Source organism: Ctenocephalides felis, unplaced genomic scaffold, assembly GCF_003426905.1.
Source record: "Ctenocephalides felis isolate EL2017-DRISC unplaced genomic scaffold, ASM342690v1 CF-g0.4_SCAFFOLD_03570, whole genome shotgun sequence".
Lineage (NCBI taxonomy): Eukaryota > Metazoa > Arthropoda > Insecta > Siphonaptera > Pulicidae > Ctenocephalides > Ctenocephalides felis.
In genome coordinates, this window is record NW_020539724.1 from 3,677,598 (window position 1) to 3,690,438 (window position 12,841).

The following is a 12,841-nucleotide window of genomic DNA, read 5'->3' on the forward strand; positions in this document are numbered from 1 at the left end:
ATTTTCAATAAAAAATGAAACAAATTTTTACTTTTAATTCATTTGTCGCTAAGTTATACCTAAAAAATTTTTTTTTTAATTTTCAAAAAAATTTCCATGCTATTTCCATACAAAGTTTGATTGAATTGCGCACTATCTAAAAGTTAATATCAAGAGCTACAACTTTCAGAGAATTGTTTTTTATCAATTTGGAACCATTTGAGCCCTTGGGAGCAAGGACATTCGAAAATGTCCATATTAAGGACCACCCTAATATATATAATATATATATATATATATATATATATACAGCAGCTATAAAAAATAACAATATCAGAAAGAAAACAATATCAACAAAACTAAATGTTTTGTTGGCCATCTCATGAGATGTAGAAGGAAAGCCAGATGTTTGTTAATAGTAGGTACTCTTATATTTACTGGTATCTTGCCAACATTTTTTAATAAATATATACATATATATATATATATATATATATATATATATATATATTTGTGTTGGGGCACTTTTGTGTTTATCTAAGTTCCCTTGCGGCCTACGACCCAATAAAACGAAATGGGAGCACAATATGTTTGCCCAACTTTTATGTGATGGTTTCCTTAAAACACTTCTAATTAATTTTCGTTTATCTTAAAATTTGTTTCAGCTTATGATCTTTGGCAATGATTTTTACGTTACGTCATAGAAATTTGGCCTACGTCACTAAATATATGTAAATATGTTACGATTTATTAGGTCGCCTAGTTTGAAAAAACTACTGAATTATCTTAGGTTATTTTTAATCAGAGAATCAAGGTTCAGTGCTTACTAGGTCAGTATTTAATAATATATATCTCTCTGCATATATATTTCATGTGCATACGTCAATACATCTGTTCCAAGTCAATATCAATTGCTAATTGACAATTAGGATCAAAGCTTTGTTCATTGAAATTATAAAAAAGTACATAATAAAAAAATTAATTATTAATTAATAATTTTCAGTATTTTACAATAAGTCGAAGGGCAAATTCTAGTGTTTTCATTTAAAAGATGTACATATCATAAACAAATAATGTAGAATGATACAACATTGATGTATCTCTCAATCATATATTTTTCATACTATGATATTAGCTAGTTCCTATCTTGTGATCAAATAGTATACATTGCATATTAATCTTATTAGTTAATTCATATATTCTTTTACATCATCATTATCTTAAAAATTAAACTAGTTGGTATTGGTATTTTGTCTTGAGGCAAGTTACATGAACTTAAAAAAAATTAATTTATGAGCGATTAAAAGTATTCCGAGTGGATTTATTACACATAATAGAAAACGAACGAACACGTTGAACTCGGAGTGTTCTCCAAAAGCAAATTTTCAAAAATCAATAATTTTTATAATTGAACCAGTTTCCGGAGGACTTTAATGGTTTAGTATGTTCATTAAGACCAAGTACTCTATCGTTATACCAAGTAAATCGTCTAATTTTAATTTTAAAAAATATCAAAAAAACTACTCATTTTCTCAAACTTTGATGAATTTTTAAAATAAGACTACTTGTCGTAAGGCCGTAATATTTCAGTAAGCTCTATAAGACCATGATATGTATCTCCAAAAAAAGTTATATAAAAATCGTCTTAATTTTTTTTCAACAGTTAATTACAAGAAAACGGTTCGGTAGATTTTCACCTAAAACTAATCAGTATCATTCCCAACTTATATCTTTCGAACAGTTTTTGTGTTTTTTTAAAATCGATTCGGTAGTATGAGCTTAAATGTGGACGAAAAGTTTAACACTTTTTTTCTAAATTACAAAGAAACGGCCTGGCAGATCGTCGCATAAAAGTGACAAACGATAATCCTCATTGAGATACATCAAATGGCTTTTAAATTTCTAAAATCGGTTCAGGCGTTTTTGAGCAAACGTCGATGAAAAATCTAATTTTGACAAAAAACGATACAAACTTTGAAGATTTTTTAAAGTTAAACGAGTTGTCGTAGGGCCGTAATATTTTAGTATGATCTAAAAGACTATGGTATATACCGTCAAACAAAAACTCATTAAAATCTTCAAAAACATCATTAAAATCTTCAAAAAAAAATTTTTTAACACTTTTTTACAAGAAAATGGCCCGGCCGATCTTTACCAAAAACTCATCAGCACGATTCCCAACCAATATCTTTCTTTGAATTTTCAAAATCGATTCAGAATTGCGGGCTAAAACGTAGACGAAAAATTTTTCACTTTTCTGCGATTTATAAAGAAACGGCTTGGCCGATCGTTGCACAGAACTGATAAACGTTAGTCCTCATCGAGATACATCGAATGGCTTTTAAATTTTTGAAATCGGTCTAGTCGTTTTTGAGAAAACGTCCATTTACGACAAAAAATCTGTTCACATACACGCACATACTTTTTCCAAATTTGGTCTCATTCGATTCAGAATGGCTTCAAACGTCGAGAAAACATTTTTTTTTAATTTAAATTTATTTTATTTATTTATATATATATATACATTATTTTCATATCTATCTAACATAAAAATAGCGGATCGGAGGTCTGTTCAAAAAGTTTTCGTAATTTTCGTTTTTTCAAAAAAATATTTATTTATTCGTCTACATTAATGTGGTCCCCTTCAAAGTAGTCCCCCCCAGATATAATACACTTATGCCAGCGTTTTTTCCAATTTTCGAAGCACCCTTGATATTCACTTTTTGATATGTCCTTGAGCACTCTCGGCGATTTTCTTCAATCGAGGAAAACCGCCGTCCTTTCATGGGTCTCTTCAACTTTGGGAATAGGAAAAAGTCACACGGAGCCATATCTGGTGAATTTTTGCACTTTGCAACACTTTATTTCATTTTTTACGCAAAATTTAATACAAATTCTTTGACTTTTTCAATTTTTCCATTGTAAAAATCGCCGAGCTCAGAAAAACACGTCGAACCTTAGCGACTACCACAGACAAAGTAAACAGTGAATCTAGCTGAAAATTTCATCATACTTTAGGGGCATGTATACCAACACAATAAAAAAAAATTTTGACAATCAGACACTCCAGACCCGCGAAATTTAATTATTAGTAATTCCGGGTACTTTTTGAACAGACCATGTATATTTCAAAACGTTTAGTATTCTTCGAATATTTCATTACGGTACGGGAAGTTCACTACTAGTTTTATTTCAAATAATTCCAAACGTTAAATTACAGTTAGTTAAAACTTACAGAATCCTATATTAATTTTCAAAATATTTGTTTTAATAGATACAATAAAAAAAAAAGACTGGGTGCGGTTCTACCAGAGTACGGTAGTGACAGTTGCCATATACTTCTATATCTATGACAATCGCCTTAACAGCTGAACTATACTAATTATGAGATAGGGTCTAAAGAGAGAAAGATGAGGTATGTTTGTTCGAACAAGTTTCCATGAGTTATATATTGCAATATTATAGTATATAAATCTCTTGGTATACGTAAATCTATTAAATAACAATAAAAGCTTATTACACATGTATTAAGTTTATTAGTAAATTTAATTATTATGAAACTCTTATTATCTTGTGTAGCACTTTATAAAACACTATCTACGACTTGAATAAAACGGCAATGAATGTCACTAAATAAATTAAAGCGACAGAACTAATTATCTTACGGTCAGTCTGCCTCTATTTATTAGACCGTCTGTAATCGTTACAAATGTCCAAGCCAGGCGATTCCTACGTTGTTGCCATCGAGCAAAAATAAACCCTAAATAAAAAAAATACCTTGAAAAGTCGGAAAACTTATAGAGGAAATAAATATTTGCTCGGGAAGATAATTATTGATTTAATTGGGTTACTTGTGATGACAATGATTAATAAAACAGAGGCAATTATTGAGCAAAAATGAATAAAATGTAATTAACTGATCTATAAATAGTAGAAAGCAACTAGATAATAAAAAGAGAATGTTTATAAGTATTATAATATGACACCCACCCATGGTGTTCTATGGTGTAATGGTAAAGCTCACGGATTCGTGGAGACGGAGTTCGAATCAACGTGAGTCAAGCTCTGGACAACCTGACATCGTGCAGTAGCGATGTTCATTTGTACTTCAAAATATATATGGTCTTATTTGAAAGTTATAATATGTTTACAACTGAAAATAGCCCCATTTCGGGCACTGTGGTGTGAAATGGCAATGGAAAATGTATAAGTATTACAAGATAATGGAAATCAATGTAATAAAAAATCAATGTGGTAAATTGTTAGGTGACTAAATTATAGCATTTTTCTACTCCTAGTCTATCTAAAAAATGATTGGAAATAAAAGAAATTTTAATAACTTGATCTATATTGGATGCAAGTATGTAAAGTACCTTTTAGTAAAAGAAGGACATATATAAATCAATATGAATAATCAATAAAAATCAATGTGCCAAATTGTTCGGCGATTCAAATATAGATCTTCTCGAATCCTAATAGTCTATAAGTTGCTATATTTAGTTGAAATGCGTTGAACAATTTAAAAATTATTCATAATAAATGAAAGTTTAATATTTTGATATATACTTGATGAAAGCAAGTAAAGGGCCCATTACTAAAAGAAGATAAATTATAAGTATTAAAACAAAATTGGAAATAAAATTAATGAAAAATTGATATTCCAAATTGCTTAGTGATTCAATAATAGATCTTATTCCTGATCTATTTAGTCTATATATTTATTTATTTTTATTTATTCATAAGCAAGCCTTAATCAATAATAATAGATATTATTTCAGGCTCTTGTCGATTTAGTTGAGTTGTACTAAAAAGTTTGAAAATTATTAAGAAAAAATGAAGTTCTAATAACCTGATCTATAAATGATAAAAATCTTGATGACCCAATAATATTCTTCTTCTATTTCTAGTTTCAATTTTGTTAGAATTGGTTAAATAATTTAAAAATTATTAAATGCCCAGTTGATCGACTTTCTTCAATATGTAGTTTTTCATTATCAGAAAATACTGATTAGATATGAAAATTACTTATTTTTTCTAACATTTCTAAAACATGTGAAGCAATTAATTTTTATCCAACTGAATATAGATATTTTATCATTATATAATAATTAATATTTAATTAAAATGTCTAAATAAATAATTTTGATTTAAATAAGAGCATAACACCACAGAACAATGTCTGAAACATATTTCGTCTAAGAATGTTTACATATGCATTTAGTTTCGAATTTACACTATTCAAAAGTCGTTAATAATATTTACAAATATTGTTATTTGAATATTAAACTCCATCATTATTGTAATTCGATTGGTACAAATTATTCATTGTTAATGAGTGTAATGTTTAATAACAATTGCAAGTTTGAAATTAAAAGAATACTTAGAAATAAGAAACTGTATCTTATTCAAATCCATTTGGAAATAACTTTTTTAATATTTTGTATTAAATTTACTTATACATACATATATATAATATATACACAATAAATTCAAAACAGATAAAATTAACTGTCAAAAATTTGTTTCAATAATTTTAAAAAATGATTTCTTTAGCGGTTTTAATTTAACTTCCTTTGTATAGGAAATATAATAACTATAAATAATTCAAACCGGAATTATATACAAAAATGACATTTAATTAAGCAACTTCACGATGTTTATGTTTTTAAATTTAAATTGCATATATAATCAAAATCTGAGGTATAAAAGCAATATTTTTTCGATATGTAATCAGTATCCCAGATATAAAATTTGTGTGAATTAAAACAAATAAAATTTTATGCGTAAATATAAAAATATATATTCTAACAACTTTTTTGAAGCCAATATATTTTTTTCAGAATATTATTTAAATAAAATTAATTGATAAAATAACAAATTAAAAATACCATTGTTGTGTTGATTCTGTCACTCCCTCATAGAATGGGCGGCGTGGAAATTTAAACAAATGCCAAAAATTCAGCACGTAAATATGCGAATGTTTCGAAAATAGAATACTAAAAATATTTCTTTATGGCACTTTGAATCACTGACCTAACAATTCACATTAGAATAATTGTTTCAATAAGAATCCCTTAATATTCCACTATTTTCACTGCGCGCCTCGAAGTACGTCAAATCACCCCGAAATCTCAACTCGTATTGATTGTCATGCGGGAAGGGTTGGCAAACATGGCGCTAGGGACGACAAAAGGAAATAACATTTCAGTTTTAGACAAAATTATTTTTGTTCTAAAATTTACTAACAAATCTGGAGAAAGTATATAATTTTTTGTATTTTAGCTATAATACTTTGAAAATATCATTGGATATCTTTATGCAAGATTTGAACCATTTAAACTCAATGTAGTTGGAATAATTTGCTGAAGATGTCACTAGCCTCGATAAGTAAATTTTTGACTTAAAGGCATCTCGGCTTACACAGCTATTATTTTATATTAAACCTTCTTTAGTTCCCAATAAATTTATTACTGAATATGTTTTGAATTGAGTTTATTCATTTACGATTCAGTTAAGAAATTACTATTTTTTCACATTGAATTTGATATGTTTCGTCTGATCGTTATTTAATGACAAAATATTATTAATTTTAACACAATGGATAGCTATTTGGTTTATGAGGCTAAAAAAGTTAAATGCAGCAAGCCTCTCCATATTGGCCAAACTTTTGTAGATTTATACGGCTCATTTTTAGCTGATGATGCAAGAGGAGACATTACACCTGTAAATGAAACTAAACAAAATCAAATACAAAATTGTTTACAATACTATAATAAATTTATATCTTCTGAAGAACTGGAAGATTTAGAGAGAAGGTGCAATCCAGATCTGCTTAAATCTGATAGTGATCCAAAAAAAATTAAATTTGAAATTTATAAAGCACGAAAATTATATTCTCGCCAAGACCCAGACCCTGATGCAAAATTGGAAACATTGAAAAACTTCAAAAAATTTATGGATCTGGTTGATAATACAAATAAAAATGTTCTTCTAACAGCAGAAAGATATTTAAAGTATAGAAGTGTTGTATCAGTAGGAAATGAGCGTTGTGAAGAATCTATTTCTCATAGTTATTCTCCAATAATTACAATTAGATCCCATTATCCATTTAGGCATGAACTTAGGAAGAAAAATACAAGAGGAGTTCCAAAGTTAGACAGAGAATTCAAGATTTTGGGCACAACAAAATTGACTGAATTTAGAGATGCGTTAAGCTGTCGACAAGATCTTGATACCGGAGAAGAAAAAAGTAAAGATCCAAATAAATCAACAACTCCAGACACTTTAGGCCCAGCACTCTTCTATATCAATGGTAACATTTATTAGCTTTTTTTCTCAATTATAGTTCACATTTTAATTTTCTTTTCATAGGCATCATATATATAGATGATAGATACCCGTATGAAGATGGTTTCGATTATACAGATAGTCTAAAGGACTGGGGCCTTCGAAAGGGAATGGATGTTCGAGTTTATGATATGAGCACTTTTTGTTTCAATGATATTTACATGAGGCTAGGATACCCAAATTTATATCAACATAGAGGCTGTTGTGAACATCTATTCGTTTTTAGCGACATAGAATGCACACCTAGCAAAATGTTTCATTCAGTTACTCAATATAATTATCCATTAGTTTCTGCAATATATTTGGATTATAAAACATACTGCATGATGTGCTTTAGATATATGGGTTCATGGGTAACATTAAATAGTAAAAGAACAATGACTGAAGAAATGTTATGGTGTGCAAAATGTTTTTGGAGATTTAATTATACCGAAGATCATAAAAAAATTGGTGAATTTCATGCTTATAAATATTTTTCATAATAATATATTAGCTGATTGCTATCTTGCAATATATTCATCAATCACATGGCCATTATATATATATTTGTACATTGATGCTATCTGTATAATAAAAAACTTTAATTTATGAGAACATTGTAAATATTGTTTCATATCACGATTATCTAAGAAAGTCATAACATACCTTAAAATAATTTATTTTGATTGAAATTATAAAAGAATCTAAAATTACCATTACAGCTTATTTCAATCTAATTCATTCAGTTCTTGAAGTTTTTCTTGCAACTCTTGATATTTTCTTTGTAGCTGTTTCTCCCTTTCAGTTTGTCTTTGAACGTCTTCAGTTAGAGACTATAAAAAATGTATAAGAAATAAACATATTAATTTATAAGAAAAAACATTTGTTTACAAATTTAACAAACCTCCATCCTTCTGGGTATGGCAGCTTTTTCTTGAGTAGCCAAAAATTTGAAGGTAGATAATTCTAAGGTGGCCTGTTCAGTTTGGTCATAAACCTCTTGTAAATGTTTTAATAGACCTTGTGCCCGTGCCTGATAACCACCAGTTAAAATCCTTATTTTTTTCTCCATTTTTGCACAATATTTAGCTTCACGTGCCATATGTTTCCGATTTTGTTCTAATCTTTTTTCTAATGATTCCAATCTATCTTTTTTACTGGCTAAATTTGCTCGGGTATATCTATTTTGACTAGGTAGGTACAAAACCTAAAAATAAAAATATCAGATTAATATATGTTTAGAGAATATTTTCAGTAGGTCTATAAAATTAGTATTTGTTTTCACTATTCAACGGGTGGTAATAAGAAATTGGTATGATCATTAAAAACTCTATAGAATTTGTTCAGAAAAATTTACTTGTGCTAAGCATTCTTCCCAAACTTGAGTGTATGCTTCTAACGATAACTCTCCATGACCCATGCCATTCTTGACAACTTCAATTTCTTTTTGAAGTAATTTTTTAGAATGAGCAATCTCTTCATCGCTAAATTTTTCATATGGGTGCTGCTCCAAATATGATAATTGTTGGGCATGTGCCAATGTTGATTTCTTTGCTTGAACTGTAATTGGCATAAGTTAAAAAAATTCTAATTAAATTTTTCATCAATATCAAAAAGTTCACCTTGTAATGGGTTATTCACTGCATCATAATGTAACATTGTTATCATTTCTCGTTTTATCAGTTCTTCAGCCTGTTGTAAATCTGTTAAACCTGCACAATCTGCTGATGGTCTCAAAATTAGCATATTTGCTTCTAAAGGTCTTGGCAAATTTCTCTGAATTACTTGTGATCTTCTAGATAATTCTAATTTTTCTATAGAAATCAATTTATATTTAGATTAATAAAAACTGGTGTTGATTATGTCAATTAATTTTTAAAAAAGTAATTTACGTTTTTCTAAAAGCTCAGCCTGATATCTTGCATCCACATCCGCCTGATCTTCAATCACTGTTTCACTAGACTGCTCTTCTTGAATCTGTTCATCTTCGGGAACAACAATCTCATAATCATTTCTGGGAATGGGTAAAGAACTCAAGCCCGCCTTTAGAGTTGCCTTAATCTGTGAAGTACATATATTTAGTAAATATACTAAAGACATATATAGAAGTTGCTACTTTCATAGACAAACCTGTTTATTATAATTCTTTAATGCTTGTGGAGTATCTCCTACACTTAAATGTTCTTCTACATTAATATTTAACTTATCTCGAATCATTGATGGAGTGAAATTATTTGTATTCTGAAAATAATTAATTTAATTTAAAACTGTAATATTTCATTCTAAGTGAAACACTTTTTTTAATTAATATATAGTAATTCATATTTATATTACTGTGTGTGCAGCTCCTATAGGAACTAAGGCTCCAGAACCTGGTGTCATAAATCCTGGTGTACTGCCAGGTGTTGCAGAACCATCTGCTCTTGAAGATCTTGAGAGAAATATCAATATCATTAAAAAATCAGCATGTTCAAGGCGATAAATTAAAATTTTAATTAGATATTTACCTAAATGGTGTAGCTAATACTGTATTTGGAGTGGCCACCACTGCCGCTTGTGGAAGTGCCCCAGTAAAGTCAGACATGTGTAATGGAGTGTTGATACCTCCTTTTAAGGGTGTATCAACATGAGTTAATGCCATGACATTTTGAGCCTCTTGTAAAATTCTGTGAAGTACATATGATACATAATAATAACAAAATGCATCATTTATATTTACATATATATATAAGTGTGTGTGCTTATATATATATATATATATATATATATATATATATATATATATATACCTATCAGTTTGTGGAGCTGGCGTTCTTGGAGTTGCAGTAACTTGCTGAGTTAGTGCATAATCTGCTAACAAAGTATCAGTAGTTTCAATTCCACTCTCACTGGCAACTTCTCGAGCAACTTCACTGGCTCGTCCTAATTTAACAACTTGTTGGAGTTCCTGGTCTGATATCTGAGGTTCTGGCAGTACCAGCTTTGATCGCTTTTTAGCCGGTTCTTGATTTTGTAGCATAGCTAAAGGTATATCATTTTCTTTTCTTTGCTTTAATTTTTGTTTATCCTTCTTCCGTTCCCTCTTTTAAAAAAATGCAATATAATCATTAAGCATTAGCAACATAAGTTCTAGATAACATCAATAATGATATTACCTCCTCCTTTTCTACCCGAAGTTCGCCATCTAAATGTTGCAATCTCATTCTGCTAAAATTTGGAGCCATGGGATCTAATACTTCATTGGATGTGTCATGGAAACCAATTGCTGGACGTTTTTCAAATGGAATTTCTTTATTATAATCCACACCTCGTTTTCTCTTATTTCTATAAATGTATCAATAAAATAACATTTTAGATACCATAACTGAAATTGATGAAATAAAATGTATTTACCGAAAACCAGAACCAATACCAGCAGCTCTCAACTCCCTTCTTTTTTGTAATGCTGCTAATCTACGTGCTTCTTCTAATTGCTTCTCACGTGCTTTTCTTTTAGCCTTTTTACCCTGTGTATTTGCTAATCTGGCTCTGGCTTCAGACAACATTTCCAATTCATCTTCATCCATATCTTTTGGGTCTGGTCTTGCTGGTTTGGTTTCAGGGTTTGGATCAATTTCTCCAGGCTTAAGCTTACGTGGATCATCGATGCCATCTTCACCATCCTCTTTTTTCTGAGCTTGATCACTAAAAAGAAAAAAATGATGCAATAGTTTATGTGTGTTTTTGTTTCAATCTAAACTGGTTGTGACTAGTTATATATATTATACAACTTAACAAACTCCTTTTGAAACTTACAGCAAATTTTCATATCGTTCTAAACATTGTGCTGCAGTACGACCAATAATTGGAGCAATAGTTCGCCACTGAGTTGGCATCAATTTTGCCAAATGAAGTAATTTTTCATCTTCTTCTCTTGACCATTCAGTTTTCTTGATACTTGGATCTAGCCATTCAAACCATCTGGCTTTACATTGCTTAGCTGATTTCCTGTGCAAAAGAGATGCTATTCTGGACCATTGATTTTTGCCATATTTCATTACCGCTGCTTTAAGAATTTCATCCTATAATAATAATGAAAGAATTACTACAATCCCTATTCAAGTGTTGTTTATAAAGCATGTAACAAATAAATTCATAATTACTTCTGTGTTCCTCCAGACACCCCCCTTTATCATAATTCGTGGCATTTTGAATAATTAATTAAAATTAGTTGCTTCAATAATAAAATAAAAATATTCGGTTTAAATTCAGATTGACATCTATTTTTAGGTTACAGGACGCAGATATCGTTCTTAAGTTAAAGAATATATATTAGTTATTATTGGGTATTGTCGGAAATTAATTTCACTATCTATAATTATTATAAAGCATCATTTATAAATCAATATATAATATTATTAATAAAATATTATTATTCCGCGAAGAACAATATATTATCTAGCTAAAGATAGCCAAACGACATAAATCAATTCGCGTCTTTATTGTTGGTAACAGTTCAGTTACGACAGTTGCTTTTGATCGCACCAAAATAATAGATTTAAAATTTGTTTTGATTTAGCACGTTCTTTTGGAAGATACTGAATATTTTCACTTTTTGTTTCATTAGAATTTGTTGAATAATTCATAAAAGGTTTATTTTTTAATAGTTTTATAATTTTATTTTTTTAAGTTGATTTAGTAAAATATTTCCCATTTTACATAAATTTCATGAGTATTTCTACTGCTGCTTTAATTATAAATGAAAATAATAAATTTAATTTATTTACTATTTAACATTTTGGAATATATTTAAAATATTTTGTAATATATATAAATAACTTGATATACTAATTGCTCATTATAAATAGAAGATGTAATATATCTCGCACAATAAAATAAAAAATTAAGCACCAAAATTAATCAAAATAAATCTAATCACTTATGCATCAGTAACAAAAAACACAAAATAATTTTTCAAAATATATCTATTAATTCAACTAAAATCAATTCTAATTATTTTGCAACATACAAATCTTACAATAACATATATAATACAATAAAAGATAATAATTTATCTTCAATAATATATCCTAAAAAGTAATTACTAACAAATATAAATGGCAACAATTATTTGGTTATGACAATAGTTGATTACACATTGCCATACGTTTCCACTTACAAAAAAGGACTGCTTTCGGGATAACTTAGAATAATAATTAAATTTTCATAATAAACTAAAAAATTATCTAATAGATACAACAAATTTAATAAAATATAGAGATAATCATCAGTCTTAAATCTAAATGATGAATTTTTATATATAACACTACTTAAATTTGATATATATGCATATATTAAGTAACTGATTTTTAAATATATTTACAAAAGATAGGTTGGATTAATTTTCAGCTACTTGTGGAAGATTACTTTATACTAATTGATATTATAGAAAAACTTAATCAGGACCGGCCTGGAATCATTTCCTTAAATTGAAATATTACTCATTTTTAAGGCACATGTTAAAGACACAATAAAGTTTAGTCATATTTGCTTTCTA

The 12,841-nt window shown here is 28.6% G+C and overlaps 2 protein-coding genes across 2 annotated transcripts; one reads left to right on the top strand and one right to left on the bottom strand.

Moving 5' to 3' along the window:
• The first annotated feature begins 6,440 nt into the window (after nucleotides 1-6,440).
• Nucleotides 6,441-7,928, top strand: LOC113382789 (snRNA-activating protein complex subunit 3-like). Its single transcript, XM_026621019.1, has 2 exons — nucleotides 6,441-7,291; nucleotides 7,351-7,928. Exons 1-2 carry the CDS (start codon nucleotides 6,577-6,579, stop codon nucleotides 7,806-7,808), a joined length of 1,173 nt encoding a protein of 390 aa, XP_026476804.1. The 5' UTR covers nucleotides 6,441-6,576; the 3' UTR covers nucleotides 7,809-7,928.
• Nucleotides 7,929-7,949: 21 nt separating this feature from the next.
• On the bottom strand, nucleotides 7,950-11,703 carry LOC113382788 (cell division cycle 5-like protein). Its single transcript, XM_026621018.1, has 13 exons — nucleotides 11,448-11,703; nucleotides 11,101-11,366; nucleotides 10,699-10,989; nucleotides 10,461-10,629; nucleotides 10,095-10,387; nucleotides 9,813-9,971; nucleotides 9,640-9,736; nucleotides 9,436-9,546; nucleotides 9,198-9,366; nucleotides 8,928-9,119; nucleotides 8,663-8,865; nucleotides 8,210-8,512; nucleotides 7,950-8,138 (listed from the first exon to the last, which is right to left on the bottom strand). The coding sequence occupies exons 1-13, from the start codon at nucleotides 11,490-11,492 to the stop codon at nucleotides 8,034-8,036; spliced, it is 2,403 nt and encodes an 800-aa protein (XP_026476803.1). The 5' UTR covers nucleotides 11,493-11,703; the 3' UTR covers nucleotides 7,950-8,033.
• Nucleotides 11,704-12,841: the final 1,138 nt, after the last annotated feature.